This window comes from Oryctolagus cuniculus, chromosome 11, assembly GCF_964237555.1.
Source record: "Oryctolagus cuniculus chromosome 11, mOryCun1.1, whole genome shotgun sequence".
In the NCBI taxonomy this organism is placed as follows: domain Eukaryota; kingdom Metazoa; phylum Chordata; class Mammalia; order Lagomorpha; family Leporidae; genus Oryctolagus; species Oryctolagus cuniculus.
Genome location: NC_091442.1, coordinates 28,887,542 through 28,907,182, shown reverse-complemented (window position 1 = coordinate 28,907,182; position 19,641 = coordinate 28,887,542). Strand labels below are relative to the sequence as shown.

At 41.7% G+C, this 19,641-nt stretch overlaps 1 protein-coding gene across 1 annotated transcript in view; it reads right to left on the bottom strand.

Annotated features, from left to right (window-relative positions):
* The window catches only part of ATRN (attractin), a 160,286-nt gene that overhangs the window by 94,063 nt on the left and 46,582 nt on the right, over positions 1–19,641 (bottom strand). Inside the window, exons 2-6 of the mRNA XM_002710922.5 lie at positions 11,233–11,316; positions 9,491–9,604; positions 5,512–5,640; positions 4,510–4,715; positions 3,426–3,594 (exon numbers count right to left, since the gene is read on the bottom strand). Of these exons, the coding sequence (XP_002710968.1) occupies positions 3,426–3,594; positions 4,510–4,715; positions 5,512–5,640; positions 9,491–9,604; positions 11,233–11,316 (702 nt within the window). The remainder of the gene's footprint in view (positions 1–3,425; positions 3,595–4,509; positions 4,716–5,511; positions 5,641–9,490; positions 9,605–11,232; positions 11,317–19,641) is intronic.

Sequence of the window (19,641 nt, the reverse complement as noted above, 5' to 3'; positions counted from 1 at the left end):
TCCACTCGGACTTTGCTGCCACGTACAGGGTAAGGACACATTTCTGTAATGTATGGCTACAGTACAGCAGCTATAGCATGCTGGCACTACAGGTGGCAGCTTTACCCACTATGCCACAGTGCCAGTCCCAAAATATATCTTTTCAAAATAATAATAACTGGACTCCCGCTACCCCGTGGAAGCCCTGGATTGGGTTCCTGGCTTCTGGCGCTGGGTCCCCACTATTGTGGCTATTATTTATTATTATAAATATTATTTATTTATTTATTATTATAAATAAATAATCTTCCTCTTTCATACTATTTCCAAAGTATTTTCTAAAATTTTTTAGTTATGACACTGTTCTTTTATATCCTGTATCATTTTCTTATTGTAGTTTGTTCTGAAATACTGAATCATTTTTATTAGTTTCATGAGAATATTTTTCTTTTTTCTTTTCATGAGCATATTTTTCTATTTTTAATGTTTCCCCATACAAAGCAGTTTATTCTCCTTCTTCTTTCTTATAATAACTTTCTGTGCGATTTGGCCTTGATGTTCTGTTACTAATTTTAAATAAACTTACTTTTCCTGAACTTTTACAGGGGAGGTTTGGCATAGGATACTGTTTCTAATTTTTCAGCTCTCCTATTCACTCTTTAGCTGTAGTACAGTGCTCAACCAGACAGCAGTGTATTTGTTAAGATCCCCTGGCTATGTCCCCTTCCAACTGTTATCTCAACTTCCTTCTACTTTGCCTCTATTGTTCCTTTTTACCCTGCTCAATTTGAATTCCATTCCCAGCAGTTTCTCCTCAGTGTGGAACTTCCTCCTGCAAGGCAACTTTGGCTGGTTTGTTCTGGGAGTAAATAAGAGACAAACTGCTCTAGCCCTTTCAGATCCTACTACAGACTTTCTAGGCCACCCCAGTGCTTCTAGAATGGGTGAGGCTCTTTCCAGTTCCAGCTGTTGTTCTGAAGTTGGTTTACTGAGCTTCTGAGTATCTTTTAGCAGCATTGGACCCCTCTGCTCACTTCTACAGAGGCTTATACCACACAGGTAGTATGGCTACCAATGTTTGGTCCCAGTCACTGGCACAAATATCGTCTGACCAAGTTTTGTTACAGATATTACTCATCCAGTTTTAACTGTGACATTCTAGTTCCATATGTTCTAGTGACCCTATTTGGGGGGATTCAAAAACTATGCCACCACTACAGTACTAATAAAAATCCTTTAATGAATAGATGTTGTTTTTTTTTGACATCGTCATTAACAGAAAATGCCTAGAAAAAGCTTCCAGGTCACAAAGTTAGTAGGCATTCATAAATTTCTTCAAAAGTCAATCTTCATAGCTAATTCTATTATGACTACATATATTACATATATTCTCCTTTTAGAATGAACAGCAGGGAGCTTGTCCTGTGGCACAGTGGGCTAATCCTCCACCTGCAGCACCGGCATCCCATATGGGCACCGGTTCTAGTCCTGGCTGCTCCTCTTCCAGTCCAGCTCTCTGCTATGGCCTGGGAAAACAGTAGAAGATGGCCCAAGTGCTTGGTCCCCTGCACCTGCATGGGAGACCTGGAGGAACTCCTGGCTCCTGGCCTCAGATGGGTGCAGCTCCAGCCGTTGTGGCCATTTGGGGAGTGAACCAGCGGAAGGAAGACCTCTGTCTCTCTGCCTCTCCCTCTCTCTGTAACTCTACCTCTCAAATAGGTAAATAAAATCTTAAAAAAAAAAGAATGAACTGCATGGAATCAGCAAATAGGCCTTGAACCCTGGGAAGTATCAGACAATGATATAACTTCCTTGAGCAAACTATAAATTCAATCCATTTGAACTATGGATGGAGGGGCAGCACTGTGGCACAGTAGGCTTTGCCTCCGTCTGTGGTGCTGGCATCCCATGTGGGTGCAGGTTCGTGTCCTGGCTGCTCCTCTTCCAATCCAGCTCTCTGCCTATGGTCTGGGAAAGCAGTAGAAGATGATCCAAGTGATTGAGTACCTGCACCTTTGTGGGAGACCGGGAAAAAATCTCCTGGCCCCCGGCTTCAGAGCAGCTTGGCTCTGGCAGCTGTGGCCATTTAGAGAGTGAATCAGTGGATGCAAGAACTCTCTCTCTCTGTCTCTCCCTCTGTCTGTCTATAACTCTGCCTCTCAAATAAATAAAAAATAAAGAGAAGTAGGGGCAGATGTTTGGTGAAGCAGTTAATCTGCTGCTTAGTATGCTCGCATCTGATACTTGAGTGCCTGGGTCCCAGTCCCAGCTCCACTCTATTCCAGCTTCCTGCTCATGTGCACCCAAAGAGGCAGAAAATGATCAAGTAGCTGTGTCTCTGCCACCCATGTGTGTGAGACCTAGACTGAGTTCCTGGCTGCAGCCTGGACCAGTCCTGGTCACAGACTTCTCAAAAAATACAACCAGCAGATGGGAGACCTTTCCTTGTCTTCCTTTGTCTCCCTCTATGTTTTTCTGCCTTACAGATAACAAAAATATATATAAATTGGTACATGGCATTGTGGTGCACTGGTTAAGGCACCACTTTGTAACACTGGCATCCCACATCAGAGTGCTGGTTTGAGAGCCAGCTGCTTTGCTTCTGATTCAGCTTCTTCCTAATGCATGCGGGATAGCAGTAGATGATGATTCAAATACCTGAGTCCCTACCAGCCACATGGAGACCCAAATGGAGTCCCTAGCACCTGGCTTTGGCCTTGTCCAGCCCTGGCTGTTACAAGCATTTGGGGAATGAACCAGCTGAACGAAGAGTTTGCTCGTGCACGTGTGCTCTGTGTGTGTTATGTCTGCTATTCTGTCTTTCAAATGAATAAATTTTTTAAAAAAACATAATGGGGGGGGGGGGCCAGTGTAGTAGTATAGCAGGTAAAAATCACTTCCTACAATGCCGACATCCTATATGGGTGCTGGTTCATGTCCTGGCTGTTCCTCTTCCAATCCAGCTCCCTGCTAATGGCCTGGGCAAAAAACAGCAGTGAATGGTCCAAGTGATTGGGCCCCTGCTAACCATGTCAGAGACCCAGATGAAGTTCCTGACTCCTGGTGTTGTCCTGGCAGCTACTTGGAGAGTGAACCAGAGGATGGGAGATCTGTCCTTCTCTCTGTAATTCTCACTTTCAAATAAATAAATCAATCTTAAAAAGATAATGTGATCCTCTATTTATAATAGAATCTACTATATGATTATAAAACAATATATCAGAGATAGTATTTGTAAAGATAAATTATTACTTATCATGATGTTGAATTCTTCATAGCTCTCAAGTTCATAAACTCAGTGTATGTAAAAAAAATCTGGAATACTACCAAAATATTAATAGAGATTTTCCTCAGCAGACTTGTTGATGATTTATTTTCTCTTGTTTATCTGTACTTTATATATTTTAAAAGTGAAGAACTTTGTAAAAATGTTTAAAACTACTTACGCTAGAACCATATTGTAATCTGAGTGGTTGAACATATATCCTCCAACAACCCACATTATATTTCCATTGACCACAGCTTTATGAGACGCTCTGGGGAGCTTTAAGTTAGAATATTCCTCTTGAGTCCAAAATGAATGGTTAGCTGGTACAGGAATTGAACATCCAGGACCTAATAAAAATAGTAAATTAGTTTCACAAAATGTAGCTTTAAACTTACTTTATTTCAAGTTTTAATCATCTACAAATATTTAAAGAACACTTTGGTCTTTCCTTTAGCATCTAAATAAACATCTTAAATTTCTGCTTTTAATTTACTCAGCACACTGACTAGTGGCAAACCTTAATAAAATTCAAAACAACGTATGTCTTAATGACGACTTGCTCACATCCAGGTTAAGTATTTTTTAACAATAAAATACTTGCTTAAACTTGCTTAATTTCTCAAATAAATTAGTAATTCAAATGAAAAACTTTAGAGCTAAAATGTAATGACTAGACCCAGGAATCATAATACAAACTACTCAAAGCTAACAAGTTAAGCATTTAAACAAATACATTTATTTTTAAAATAAAAATATTCTGAGGAAGCAGTAAGCATATAAAGAAAATCACTGTCATCACCCATGCCTTTTAGAATTTCTTAGAGCTTCTTTAATAATAACTTATTTCTATAGATAATACCATTAGGTAATTGCTTTAAAATTATAACATATAACCTATCCCAATTTTCTCTGAATTTAGAGACCATTTCTAACTAAATACCTGTATTGTAAGCTCCTGTTCCATCTCCCAGCTTGGTGCTCTATGTTCTCTTAAGGCTAAGACCAAGTTTTCCAACTTTCATGAATGGGCTGCAAAGGATATCAAACCCCTCCACAATTCCAAAGAGACAAACACCCACAAACACATGTGTGAAATGGAAAGATATCTAAGAAGCTGGAGAAAGCGGTATAAAGGCTTCCTTGCCATCTGCTATAGGTTTGCTATAAATCATACAAATGATAAGAACAAGTCCATCTACAGCTTATTAAGTTGGGAAAACTCTAAAGACTGAAAGAAAAGTGAACATGCAAAAAGTTCCTACCCTGCCACCCTGAGAAGCAGGAGCATCCTCTGTCATCGCTTGAATTGCAGATGCCTCGCTGAGGGAAACCACAGTCATCTGGACAGTGGGGAATGTCACACGATTCACCTTTCCAGTTTTCAGAGCACTCACACTCAACACTGTTGCTGACATTACTGATCCTACATTCTCCTCGGCCTGAGCAGTTATTCGGACACATGTCAAAACTACAAAGACAGTGGAAAAATTAAGTCAACACAAAGCAATACTTCGATTAATTTAGCAGGACTTTCTCCTACACAAGGTTCGAGAATCTCAGACACTCCACTTCATTCACAAGGAAAACTGCAGTACTTACCACTCAGCCCAAATGGGGTCAACTCAACACTGCATAGCTAGAGCCCGAGGTACAAATAATGAAACCAAGTCAACCCTGCTGGATTCTCATAATAAAAGGACAAGAATAAACTCATAAAGAAATTACAGGGAGAGAGACTTAGCTCCTCCAGGGTATGTTATTTTCCTATAGCTCCTGATAGCCTATCAGGAATGAGTGCTAGAAAACTGCTGACTTCATGCTTAAAAATCTGGGGACAAAAAAGGGGATAAATGGACTTTTAAGATACTTTCAGAGCATAGATTTCTTCTACTACTGAGTACAGGACAACTACTAAAATTTGTCCAATTGTACTTAGCAAAAGCTCTCAGTATTTTTATTCCATCAGCAGAAAAATGCCCGTTTTCTGGGAGAAGCTCGACTGCAGCAATACTGGGTTGAGACTGTATTCCCACCACTTACTTGAACTATTTATTAACCTTTTTGTGCCATAATTTTTGAGCAGAAAAACAGTACTCACACATCTCTGAATTTTAAAGCAAACTTAAATGAAAAAAAATCCATGCAAATTGTTTAGTTCAATGCCTAGCACATGGTAAGTCTTCAATATATGTTAATTATTATTATTGTTAAATCAAAATGTATATTTTTAAACAAAATCACAATATTAGATTTAAATATCTTACTTGTAAGTGATATTAAATCCAGTCAAATTATAAGCAGCATCACTAAAAAAATGCAGCAGGGCAAAACCTGATGTGGCAACAACCTCGGGGACAGTCTCATTGCCATCTCTCTCAGGAACAATGAGGCCACTGGAATGAAAAGACATTTCTTAAAGGGGGAAGCACAATCACACACATGTCAAACTGTGGCAGATGCAAACTCAACACTGAAATCCATTCTTATCACTTAAGAAAACACATCCAGGAAGAGGGGCAAATTCCTGTGACCAAATGCACACAGCTACTCTTAGTTCTGGATCCAGCTGGTGCTGGATCCTCTGAGAAACAGATCAAATCTTCTGCTATTATTATTCTGGGTTGTATTTTTCATGAGACTTGACATCAATGGTTCTATTCCTTTATTTTATAAAACTTCTTAGAATGTTCCTCTGGAAAACTCAGTAAACTTAGTAAACATCTACAATCATACAAAGTAACTTTATGAATTGATTAATACCAGATATACAGTATTGAAAGACATGGAAATTTTTATAAAAATATAAAACATCCATTAATATAAAAATACAAACAAGGCTAAGCAAGCACCCATGGTTCCAACATTGTTAGCACTGTGATATATTTTATTTGCCAATTATTTTTTTTTTTTTTTGACAGGCAGAGTTAGACAGTGAGAGAGAGAGAGACAGAGAGAAAGGTCTTCCTTTTTCTGTTGGGTCACCCCTCAAATGGCTGCTACGGCCAGCACGCTGCGGCTGGTGCGCTGTGCCGATCCAAAGCCAGGATTCAGGTGCTTCCTCCTGGTCTCCCACGCAGGTGCAAGGCCCAAGCACTTGGGCCATCCTCCACTGCCTTCCCAGGCCACAGCAGAGAGTTGGACTGGAAGAGGAGCAACCGGGACAGAATCCGGCACCCCAACCAGGACTAGAACCTGGGGTGCCGGCACCGCAGATGGAGGATTAGCCAAGTGAGCCACGGCGCTGGCCTGCCAATTATATTTTATCTTCTATGTTATAAATAACACACCAACAGCATTTCCTATGTCACTCAAAGCAACCCAGGCTTTCCCTAGGACTTCACTCAGAGCCCAGCACATAAGAGATTCTAAGTAAGTAGTTGTTGGATCCTTGGTGAGGGAATTACTGAGCCAGAGGGTCTAAATGGTGGCTTTGAGACTCTTGATACATCATACTAACGTGCTTTCCAGAAGAAAAATGCCAACCTGAAATCCTGTCAGTACAGAATGAAGGGGTCCATGCCATCTCACCCTGCCAACCTAGTTTTCCTAACTTAAAAAGCGATTTTTTAAAAACTGTGGTTTTGAGTTCTTTTATACTCCTGAGGCTAATCATTTTTCCTATGTTTATTTTGCCATTTGCCTATTCAAATATTTTATCATAAGTTAAATTTTAATATAACCAACACATTAATTTATAATATCAGTTAACCAAGTTTTAAAAAAAAACTAAGAGCTTGCCTATGTACATATATAAGTACTTAAAAAAGTTCATGGAGGGGCTGGCATTGTGGCATGGCAGGTTAGGCTGCCACCTGTGACACTGCCATCACATATGGGCACTGATATCCCATATGGGTGCCAGTTCAAGTCCTGATTGCTCCACATTTGATTTAGCTTTCTGCTGGTGCACCTGGGAAGGCAGTGGAGGATGGGCCAGTGGATGAAGGATCTCTTGATCTCTCTCTCTCCTCTCCTCTTTCTCCCTCTCTCTCTCTCTCCCCTCTTCTCTGTAACTCTGCCCTTCAAATAAATAATAAGTAAATCTTTAAAAAAAAGTTCATAGAAAACTGAATGAAAAGATAAAAATCATGCAGTTTTTTCACAATATATATTTCCCATAAACTTTTTGAAGATCCTTTGGACTTTGGTTTTTCTTAAAAGTCACTGATTAGAACAATTAGAGCCTTCTACTTGTGTTGCTGCTGCTGATCCACATGTCTGCTCATCAAATACACAGTCCAGGTGAAACAGAGTTAGGTACAAGGGCTTGGCTCTTGTTCCCACAAGGGAAACTACTGTCAAGCTGAAGAATTCAAAGTGCCTGGCACATAACAGGGGCACCATGAATTACGACTAACAAACACAGTAATAAGTAAATACCCAACCTGTACTATCATGCTAACATCATACTTGGTGTTTGTATTTGTGTAAAGTTTGGAGTGCTTTGTGTTACAATATAAGATACATTCCAAATGCTGTCATGAAGATATGCACAACCAACAAGCCATTTTAAATGCTTATCACGATCCATCCATTAGCCTGCTCTTTGGCTCTGTACATGAAACTTTAAAATGCAGAAAATAGCTGTAGTTTTCAGTTCAAAGACACGTTGGAGAAGTACAAGGGCACATCAGTCCCTAATCTCCTGTCCTTCGACTACTCACATATTGCTTACTCCCTGTACTTCCCTGACCCACGTGAAACATCAATCAAACTGGCTCCATATGAGAACACAAAAAAATATTTGTTAAACAGGGCAAGTGTGTGGCACAGCAGATAAAAAATGCCACCTGGGACACCTGCATCAATATTAGAGTACTTGGGTTCAAGACCTGGCTTTGCTTCCAGATCCAGCTTCCTGCTAATGTGACCTGCAGGAGGAAGCAGGTGATGGAAAGTACCTGGGCCCCTGCTACCTACAGTATGATAGACCTGGGTTGGGTTTCTTGCTCCTGGTTTCAGGTGGGCCCAGCCCCAGCTGCTGTGAGCTTTTTGGAAACGGCTGGAAGATCTCTTTCTGTTTATCAGTCTCTGGCTCTCTTTGCCTCAAATAAATAAAAATTTTAAAAATGTATTTGTTGAACTTATTTCTTTTTAAAATCAAGCATGTAAAATTTTTGATGAAAGAAATTTAGAGTCAGTTGCACTGACAACTATGGTTCCCTAAGAATACATGTATTTTTTAAAATATTTATTTATTTATTTGAAAGGCAGAGTTACAGAATGAGAGAATGAGAGACAGAGATCTTCTATCTGCTGGTTCACCCCTCAAAGGGCCACAAAGGCCAGGACTGGGCCAGAATGAAGCCAAGAGCCAGGAGTTTTCTCCAGGTCTCCCACTTGGGTACTGGGGTCCAAGCACTGGGGCCATCCCAAATTCCTGCTTTTCCCAGGAACACTAGCAGGGAGCTGGATTGGAAGTGGAGCAGTTAGGACTCAAACATGAGTCCATATGCTTTACTGGCTATACCACAGCACCAGCCCTGAGTAAAAGTATTTTTGAAAAACATATTTTAAAATCTTCTACCACGCAAAAAGGAAAAAAAAAAAAACTGAGATAATTCTGAATTCCCTTGTGGCCAGAAACATAATAAAAACAACTACTTACTGTTAATAAAAACTAAAATACTGAAACAATTCAGAGCATACCGTATATGTGGTATTAAATTACTTTGCAAAATGTACTTGCTGAAAAAAATAATAATACACAACCGGTATGTTCCTCATCCTCTATAGATAATAGTTATTGTTTATTTCATGAGTATTCTTCCAAATGGTTTCCATGACTCCTAATATATACATAGAAACACACTAACACACACACTACACCCACCCCTATATTGGAATTCAACAAAATCCTCTTAAAATCCTATGCAATGAGGTATACACAAGGAACAAGACTGATACGGTTCCTGATTTAAATTTTTCACAGAAAAATTATTTTATTATTAATAAAATATTTTGAAAATATAAACTTACCACCACAGTGAGGAGCAGGTAAACTAATAGATCAGGAAACTGAGAAGAGAGGTCAAGTACTGTGCCTGCACACTTATGCAGGAGCTATGAAAACCATGTCTGGATTAGTACCCAAGTGACAGGACTCCAGAACTAGTACTCTTTCCATGAAATAAATGTGTTAAGTGATAATAAAGGTGAATCCAGTAAGAATGCAATTGAGAAGATCTATTTAAATCTAGAAATCAAATAATGACTAACCAGTACTTATATGACTAAGCTTACCTAAAGGCAGCAATTAGTGGTGCATAAATTGAGTCTCCATCATAAACATACAAATGGTCCCAACTACACTCTGTAGCAAAATGATTAAAACGAAGTCTCATTATTCTATTGGGCCTGAAAAGAACAAAATAAGATAACTTAATCACAATGATTAAATATTTGAGAAAAAAGAATCTTTTTAAGAATTCACAGGGAAAAAAGACACTAATAATACAGAAACAGTATTTTTTCATTTGCCAAAGACTTATTTAGTTCTTACTATGTGTAAGGGACCACTGAACAAGCAATGGGAAGCAAAACAGATGTGGTCCATGACTTCCTAGACTTTACATCCACTCAGCAGTCATTCTCTAACAGTCTCTGAAAAAACCCTTTAGCCCTTCTACTTCTGCACTTCCTTCTTCAATTTAAGATTCCACACCACGTCATTTCACAGACATACCTGCCAATTCTTTAAACTTGCATGTACCTCCGCCTTTTCTTGGCACTGTCTGAAAAAGTCCTGGTCTAGAGGAAACCATTTATCTGCAGTGACTTAGATTACATCCAAAGAAAACTAAGCTAAACTTTAGAGTCATACAACTGAGCACACTGGTCCCAGTATTGGTCTCTGTTCACCAACTTCAAATGGCACTTCCATTCTGCCAGCAGTCCTATCACTAACTAGCTAACTAACTAGCTAGCTAGCTTTCTCTCTCTCTCTCTTTCTCTCTCTCTCTCTCTCTCTCTCTCCCTCCCTCCCTCCCTCCCTCCCTCTCCCTCTCCTCCAGCCCCCTCCATAATTGCTACTAAATCTCAATGACTATTTCAAACTATCCAGTCCTACCTCCCTGCTTATGCTCAGCACCTAGGTAAAACTTATGAAATTTCCATTTTATGAAATAGATAAACCTACCTACTTGGGTCCCTTAATCTCTTAAATATTTAACATCTCCCTCTAATCTGGAACTTTCCTGTCCACATTTAAACCTGCTTAAGATTCACATATTTTACCAAACAAGAAAACAAAAACTTTGGTGCTGACACACACTGAAGAGATTTGCGAAATGTAAAACCACAATACTCTTATCATTAAGATAAGTTTTAAAAAAATATAAGGGTTTTGTCATAAAATGTCATTTGTGCTAATGTGTAGAGGGCTTGTAATTACTGTTATTAAATGAGTTAATAAATAATATTTCTTGTTCTTAATTTTTAATGTTATAAACATATATATAAACCACATAAATGAAAGAAAGTTATTTGGAACCTCAAAATTTAAGACGATGAAAAAGTCTGAGACCAAAAAATTTAAGAACTACTGCTTTAAAGGTCTGCCATGGATAGAAGCAGAAAAAGAAAGCAACAGCTAGAGACACACAGGGGTTGCAGATCAGGCAGGAACCACTTAGGCAGTAATAGTTACTTTGATTTTCCTGTCCACAATAAAAATAGGAACTTAGAAAAATAATACAATGCTTTAAGCAAAACATTAAGAATACTTAAGTTTCCTAACTATTACAGTAGAAAATATAAAAATTTCCATGACATACAATTTATTTTCAGCATTAACTCAACATGAAATGTTTTTTAAAAAATTCACAAGCCTATGAAAAGTAAGAAAATCAAAATAATTTATCACATAAAACTTATAAAATAAAAATTTTTAAATACTTTATGAATGCTAATTTTTCTTATAGGAAAACTGATGCCACACTGAGTTCCAGCATGAAAAAAATAGTAAGTCAGTCATTACTACTTACTGTCCTTCAATGAGCCACGTGCACTTCGTTTTATATTTATAATTTCCAGGCCCATCTGTTACAAACCCAGAAGATCCAGTTAATCTGTAATTTAAATGAAAAAAGAAAAAACTTAAGCCCATCAGCATTTCATATATTAATATCATATATTAATCTTTTTCAATTCCCAATAATTAACAGTGGATACATTAATGTATAGAATACCAGCGGAAAATGACTGAGTAGTTATATTCAGGTTGAACCAATTTAGATGAAACAAAGAGTATATAAAAATATTAAAACCAATGGGTATGAACCAAAATACCTACTAGATATTTCTGAGATGGGAAAGACTTGCTTTATATCTTGAGAATAGCCAAAGGAATTTATTTATAAAATGAGTGCATTTATGAAAAATAAAATCAGAGTCACAGCTTCAAGCAAAGCACATTTAAAATAGGAACACTGGGGGCTGGCGCTGTGGTGCAGCGGTTAAAGTCATGACCTGCAGCGTTGGCATCACAAATGGATGCCAGTTCTAGTCCTGGCTGCTCCTCTTCCAATCCAGCTCTCTGCTATGGCCTGGGAAAGCAGTGGAAGATGGTCCAAGTTCTTGGGCCCCTGCACCCGCCTGGGAGACCCAGAGGAAGCTCTTGGCTCCTGGCTTTGGACTGGCGCATTTCTGGCCGTAGTGGCCATTTGGGGAGTGAACCAGCAGATGGAAGATCTCTCTTCCTCTACCTCTCTCTGTAACTCTGTTTTTCAAATAAAAATATTTTTTAAAAATAAAATGGGGGCCAGAGCTGCGGCTCACTTGGCTAATCCTCCATCTGCGGCACCAGCACACCAGGTTCTAGTCCCGATTGGTGCGCCAGATTCTGTCCCAGTTGCTCCTCTTCCAATCCAACTCTCTGCTGTGGCCCGGGAAGGCAGTGGAGGATGGCCCAAGTGCTTGGGCCCTGTATCCGCATGGGAGACTGTCGCTCCCCCTCTTCGTGGAGGAACGACACAGGACCCTGCGCTGTTCTTTCGTCTGCTCAGCCCTCCCCGGGTTTGCTGCTGGTTCTTCCCGGGTTAGCTACTGTCCCTTCCACCTCCGTGGAAGGGCGGTTCCCCCTGGCCACTTTCCCCACTTCCGCAGGGGAGTGGCACACCACCGGCCGGATCTCTCGGGGGCTGCACAGGTGTTCCCCTTAGATGTTCCCCTTAGATGTTCCTGGTGCATGCCGTCTCTCTCCTCCTTTATAATCCTCCTCTGCCAATCCCAACTCGGCTGCCCACACGCCGAGTTCGCTGCTCTCCTCCAATCAGGAGCAAGTCCTACAGTTTATTGGCTGAACTGGAGGCAGCTGTGTAGAAGCTGTTTTCTTCTCTCCCAGCGCCATATTGTGGGAGAGCAGATGCATAGAATAAGTCTTAATTCCAGTAACTTAGTCTAGTCCAAGTTGCTCCCCACAGGAGACTAGGAGGAAGCACCTGGCTCCTGGCTTCAGATCGGCACAGCGCGCCAGCCGCAGCAGCCACTTGGGGGGTGAACCAACGGAAAGGAAGACGTTTCTCTCTGTCTGTCTCTCTCTCTCACTGTCTAAATCTGCCTGTCAAAAATAAATAAATAAAATAAAATAGGAACACTGAAGACAGACTATGAACAAGCACATCAAGTCACACACACAATGGAGCCCTCATGGCTGTGTAGTAGCTGCTTACAAAGCAGCATCCACCATGCCAAGAGCATGCACGCCAGCACCTGTCTTCCACATCTGTGCCAAGCCTGAAGTTTAATAATACTGTTAGGTCTTGCCAATATGGTAGGCATATCCCAGCATTTCATTAATGTTGTCATTGTTACTAACACTGATGGTTGAATATCTTCCCATATATTTTGGCTTTTTGCATTTCCTCTCTTGTAAATTAAGATTCAGTATTCTTTGCCTACTTTGCTACCAAGTTGTCTTTTTCAAATTATTATTTAGGGGCAGGCATCTGGTATAGTAGGTAAGATGTTGCTTGGGATGCCTCCATCCATAACACAGTATCTACTAGGTCCAAGTCCTGGTTCCACTTCTAATTCCAGCTTCCTGTCAATTCACTCTGGGAAGCGGCATGTGATGGCTCAAGGACGTGGGTCTCTGTCACCTACGTGGGAGATCTAGAATGAATTCTGGGCTCCTGCCTTTATCCTGGTCCAGCCACATGGACATTCAGGAGAGTGAATCAACAGATGGAAGATTTCTATATGTCTGCTTCTCTCTCCCTACCCTACCCCTTTTCTTCTCCCTCTCCTTCCCTCTCTTCCTTTCAAATAAAATCATAGTAAGTTTTAAAAAACTAATGTTTAAGAGCTTTTTTTATAGTAAGTATATCTCCCATTTGTATATTAAATGTATTATAAATACAGTTTCCCAGTTTACTTTTTTCTTTATACTTTTGTCTAGTATTTTTTGCTATATAGAAATGTTTAATATTTACGACGCATGCTATTTCCTTCCTCACTGCTGTTTCCATATCATTTTCTTCCCTCTTCCATCAATAATGTCAGTCTCCCTGAAACAGATGCTCTCTTCTGGATCTGCCTCCCTCACTTTCTGAGTCATCTACTGACACCCCTGTGCCACCCCCTCATGCACTGAAGACGTTATCAAACCATTCACTGACTTCCAACCATCTGCATCAGCATCCACCATCCAAAACCCAGTCCCTCCATTTCTTAAGCTCACCATCAACAATCTTTTCCCCTCTCTGCTCTGGCTGCCACTCCTCTGGGTCCTGCCATTACCAAGAACAGCACTACCATCAAATTTTCTACTTTAAGCATCCAACTCCCTGACTACAATCTCTTATCTTTCCAGTTACTTTAGCATGGCTCCCTCCCCTTTTCTAATCAGTCTTCAGCCCCACAGAGATCAGCAATCCACTGAACTATATCACTTATTTACTGTTCAACATCCGTCACACACACAGTTCACTACCTCACTACCTCGTTATGATTCTAAGGTCTATTGCAAGATCACCATACAAATCCTTCTACATCCTTTATCTTTTCTTCTTCTATACTACTTGCCTGATATGAATGTCTCCATGCCTTATCCATCCTATCACAAAAATGTTAGTCTAAACCAATCATTTTCCCCATGCTCTTAGAGTTAAGATCAAGTTTTAATGCAACTGACAGAAAAACAAAACAAAACAGGGGGCGACACTGTGGCATACCGGGTTAAGCTGCTGCATCTCTTATCAGATTACTGGTTCCTAGCTGCTCCTCTTTTGATCTAGCTCCCTGCTAATGTGCCTGGGAAATTAGTGAAAAATGCCTAAGAGCTTGGGCCACCACCACTCACATGAAAGACCTAGAGGGCGTTCCAGGTTCCTGGTTTCAGCTTGGCCCTGCCCCAACCATTGCAGCCATTTGGGGAGTGAACCAAGAGATGGAAGATTTTCCCTGTCACTCTGCCTTTCAAATAAATAAAGTAATAAATCATAAAAAAAGTAATGGCTTAATCAGGTTACAAAATCCTAACAAAAGCATTTCCATGAGGATCAGTTAATTCCTTTTACCACGTTGCTTTACCATTCTCAACATGTGCCTTCTACCTCATAACCCACGATGGCTACTCAAGCTCTGATCAATATACCCGCATTCTACCCAGCAAGAGGCTGCAGAAAAATAAATAAATGAATAAATGAATAAATAAGGAGCATATCTTATCCCTCTAAGTCAAACATGACAATTCAACTTACATCTCATTAACTGAAAATTGGACATATCTGTAGGTAAAAGGAAGCTGAAAAATGTGGCCATTATGCCATACTAGCTGACTTCAAAAAGTTCATGGAAAATATAATTAAAAGATAAGTTTATTACTGTATAAAATAATTTTGAAATCCATAGTTTCTTTCACATTACACATTTCATGAACACTCTGAAGGCCCTGCGTACATCCACTGAAAAATCAGATCCTCTAGTAAAGAGAAGTGTAGAAAGGCTCTGAAGGGCAATCACTAACCTTTATTATGGCACCTAACTGAATGCTTGGAAGTCGTATGGGTAACTTCTAGGAAATACTTTCTCATTCTGAAGAAAGACAGCATGGTAGACAGGGAGATATGCCACCTACACGTCCCTTCAAAGGACTCACTGCCAACTGTAGCAAGGAATGAGGCCATTAGACAACTGTCAGTTCCTTCAGGGGCTGCCTTGTCCTAGATCATGCCCTTCCCAGAGCAGCCCACACCACAAGGAACATAAAAGCCCAGGTTTTTCAATCCAACATGGGACATCTCTGACACACAATCCTTGTGAGAAAGGATAAAATAGGGCTCAAATACTCAGGCCCCTCCCAACCCAACCACATATCCATCTCCAACCACAGGTGGCTCCACCCGCTCCAAACTAATCAGGAACATAGAATATCTAGACCTAATCACAAAAGACACACCTACAGTCCCATTAGGGACTTTCCCAACCCAGTAATGCATGCTCAGAACAGCCCAGTACGACCAATGTATGATCTTCCTGAGCAAGTAGTGGTAAGCAACAACAGTCATTTTGAGCAGGTCATGTATAAAAGGAGCAATAGCACTTGTGCAAAACACCAAGTCAGTTACAAACCAAAGTGCTATGTGCTGAGAGGTTACAGCCTGTCTCCTCAACCTGACAAAAACCCCTGTTCTGGGGTGGGTGCTGTAGCACAGAAGGTTAAGCCCTTGCTTGGATGCCTGCTTTCCAAGTCAGAGTGCCAATTACAGTCCTGGCTCCTCTGCTTCAAGTCCAGTTTCCTGCTAATGCACCTGGGAAGCAGCAGAAGATGGAGGACCTGGGTCCTTGCCATCATCCATGTAAGAGAACTGGATGGAGTTCTTCGCTCCTAGTTTAGGACTACCCTGGCTGTTGCAGGCTCTGGGAGAGTCAACCAGCAAATGGCATCTGTCTGTGTGTGTGTGTGTGTGTGTGTGTCCCTCTCTCACACCCTGCTTGTCAAATAAATAATAAATAAATATTTTTTAAAATTGTTCAACTCTCCCCACCATGTCTCCCTGTGCTCAAGCATAATCCTCCAATAAACCTTGTCTGGGTTTAAAGTTAACAAGTGAGTGAAGAACCTTGAGTTGATATATTCTTGATGACCATGAAGGGAATTGCAAAAGGGGATATCTCTCCTTTGGGGAGAATGAGGAACGTCAGGACTGACAAGCAGAATCCCTCTCACGGTGGACAAGCAGTAGCCCTGAACCTTTGCTTCAGTGTCTCACAACTGGTGAGTTCTCTTCACCCTCCCAGGACTCCTGTTCCTCTCCATGCAGACATTTCTCTTTCTTCTCTTTGTCCTTTTATTTCTTTAATTTCTCTTGTGTAGGTTTTCGGTTTTGGTTTAATGATTTGAGCCATCTCAATAGACATCTTAGAGGGATGGACTGAAGAGTCCCTGGACTGACCATCTCAGCAGGTGGCAGCAGGTTGTGCCTCTCTGCCAGCCCCTGGTTATTGGTTTGAGTCATCTTAATAGGGACAGATTGAAACAACTGAAACCCAGAATTCCAGTGGGCCCTGGAGACACAAAAGACATAGCTAGGCGAAGCCCAGATTCTGGGATCTCAAACTTAGAAAAAATATTCACTCTCTATGTCTGTGAAAGGATTGTACTTGCCTTAGGAGTTCTGAGTCAAAAGCTAGGACCTATCCAGAGACTGGCAGCATACTATTCAAAACATTGGGCCCAGGGCTGGTGCTGTGGCACAGCAGGCAAACCTGCCGCCTGCAGTGCCAGTATCCCATATGGGCGCTGGTTCGAGTCCTGGCTGCTCCACTTCCAATCCAGCTCTCTGGTTATGGCCTTGGAAAAGAGAGGAAGATGTCCTAAATTCTTGGACCTTGTTGCGACGTGGGAGACCTGGAAGAAATTCCTGGCTTCAGATCAGCCCACCCCTCGCCACTGCAGCCATTCGGGAAGTGAACCAGCAGATGGAAGACCCCCTCCTCCCTCCCTCGTTCTCTCTCTCTATCTCTTTCTCTCTCTCCCTGCCTCTGCCTTTCTAATAAATAAATAAATCTTAAAAAAAAAAAAAAAATACTTTGGGCCCAGAAACTCAATGATGGTCTAGTTGCCTAAGACCAGCAGCTGCCATAACCTTGTTGATCAAGGCCTTTGTATTGTTGGGAAACACAAACACCTCATGAGGTGCATATTAAGGGTCAAGGGATGCCGGCGCTGTGGCTCAATAGGCTAATCCTCTGCCTTGCGGTGCCGGCACACTGGGTTCTAGTCCCGGTCGGGGTGCCGGATTCTGTCCCGGTTGCCCCTCTTCCAGGCCAGCCCTCTGCTGTGGCCAGGGAGTGCAGTGGAGGATGGCCCAAGTGCTTGGGCCCTTCACCCCATGGGAGACCAGGAGAAGCACCTGGCTCCTGTCATTGGATCAGCGCGGTGCGCCGGCCGCCGCGCACCAGGCGCGGCGGCCATTGGAGGGTGAACCAACAGCAAAAAGGAAGACCTTTCTCTCTGTCTCTCTCACTGTCCACTCTGCCTGTCCAAAAAAAAAAAAAAAAAAAAAAAAGGGTCAAGGGACATCATTGGCTAACAGGAGAAATAAGAAACACCATTTACTAACACTAGATCTTCTCTAGGATACCACATTACCTTAAAAAGCTATCAAGGCCGGCGCCGCGGCTCACTAGGCTAATCCTCCACCTGCAGCGCCAGCACACCGGGTTCTAGTCCCGGTTGCTCCTCTTGCAGTCCAGCTCTCTGCTATAGCCCGGGAGTGCAGTGGAGGATGGCCCAAGTGCTTTGGCCCTGCACCCATATGGGAGACCAGGAGAAGCACCTGGCTCCTGGCTTCGGATCAGCGTGATGTGCAGACGCAGTGGCCATTGGGTGGTGAACCAACGGCAAAAGGAAGACCTTTCTCTCTGTCTCTCTCTCTCACTGTCCACTCTGCCTGTCAAAAAAAATTAAAAAAAAAAAAAAGGCTATCAAACTCTAAACCTGACAACCCTCCTCTGGCCACACACAAAGAGGCCCTACAACCTCAGTGTGCTGGGACTAGAGAATACACCTGCTCCAGTAGACCCGACCTCTGGGATGAGCCCCTTGAGAATCCAGATGCGAAATGGTAGCAAATTATTGAGGGAGAAGTCCAGAGGATAGACTATGCTGTGGTGAGTTGAAGTGACACCACAGAAGCAGCGGTGTTCCCATGATAATCCTCAGCCCCAAAGAGCTAAACAGATTGGGGCTGCCCTGATTTGGGCCTTCTGATTGGGAAAAGACGAAATCATCAATAGGTACAGATTCAAAGTCAGGTTTTTGGTACTGCATGCCTATACCACTATATGAAAGAGAAGCAGAATGCTAACAGCCAAATACTTCCCTTTAAAACGTAAACATTTGATCTTGCCTCTTTTAGAGGCAGCCCAACTCCCTCCCTCAGCAGGTGGCAGTCATTCATTGTAACAGTCACAAAAAGGATGAATCCACCAAAAGGATGTAACGGTCACCAAGGAAACAACAGGGCAGACAAAAGCCACTAAAGAGTTGGCCTGATCTGAAGAGCCTTATTAGGTGCCATCCCCATAGATCCTTCCAAGCTCCCTAACTGTCCCTGGCACTCCCAACAAGAATGCAAGGAAGCTAAAAGGTTGGGATTTGGGGAGGAGAATAGCAGATGGTTCATCAAAAATGGTAATGTCCTTTTCTCTGAAGCTCATTAAACACATCCATGACATCCCCCACTATGGGAAAGAGAAGCTGTGGAAACTGATCCACAGGATCTTTGCAGAGAGAAGCCTCAGAAAGACATAAAGCAGGTAACCCTGTCTGTGAAATGTATGCCCATAATAATCCACCATCAAACCTTCATTGATAAAACCAATCCAACACTCAAGGACATATCTAGTAGAAGATTGGCAGATGATGTTATTCAGATGTCCAACAGATCAACAACCAAGTACCCCCTGGTATTCATCAAAACCTTCACAAGGTGGTGAAAGCTTTCCCCTCCCATAGAAAATCCAACAGAAGTTTGTAAACTCCTTATTTATTCATTCATTTGAAAGGCAGAACAGAGAGACAGATAGCTCCTCCATCTACTGGTTCATTTCCCAAATGGCTGCAACAGCCAGGAATTCCAGTCTGGTCTCTCACATGGGTAGCAGGGGCCAAAATACTTGGGCCATCCTCTGCTGCCTTCCCAGACACATTAGCAGAAAGTTGGGTCAGAAGTGGAGCAGCCAGGACTGGAACGCTCTGATATTTGAAGCTACTGGCTTAACCAGCTGTACCACAATGCAAACCCCCTATAAACTCCTTTAAACAGGGATAATTTCTTGAGTCATACTAACCAAGCTTTTTTTCCCCCCAGCAATGTTACCCAGATCCTTTTGACTTTCCTAGGAAGGCACTATAAGTTTCAGGACATCTGGCAAACCCAGTGCTC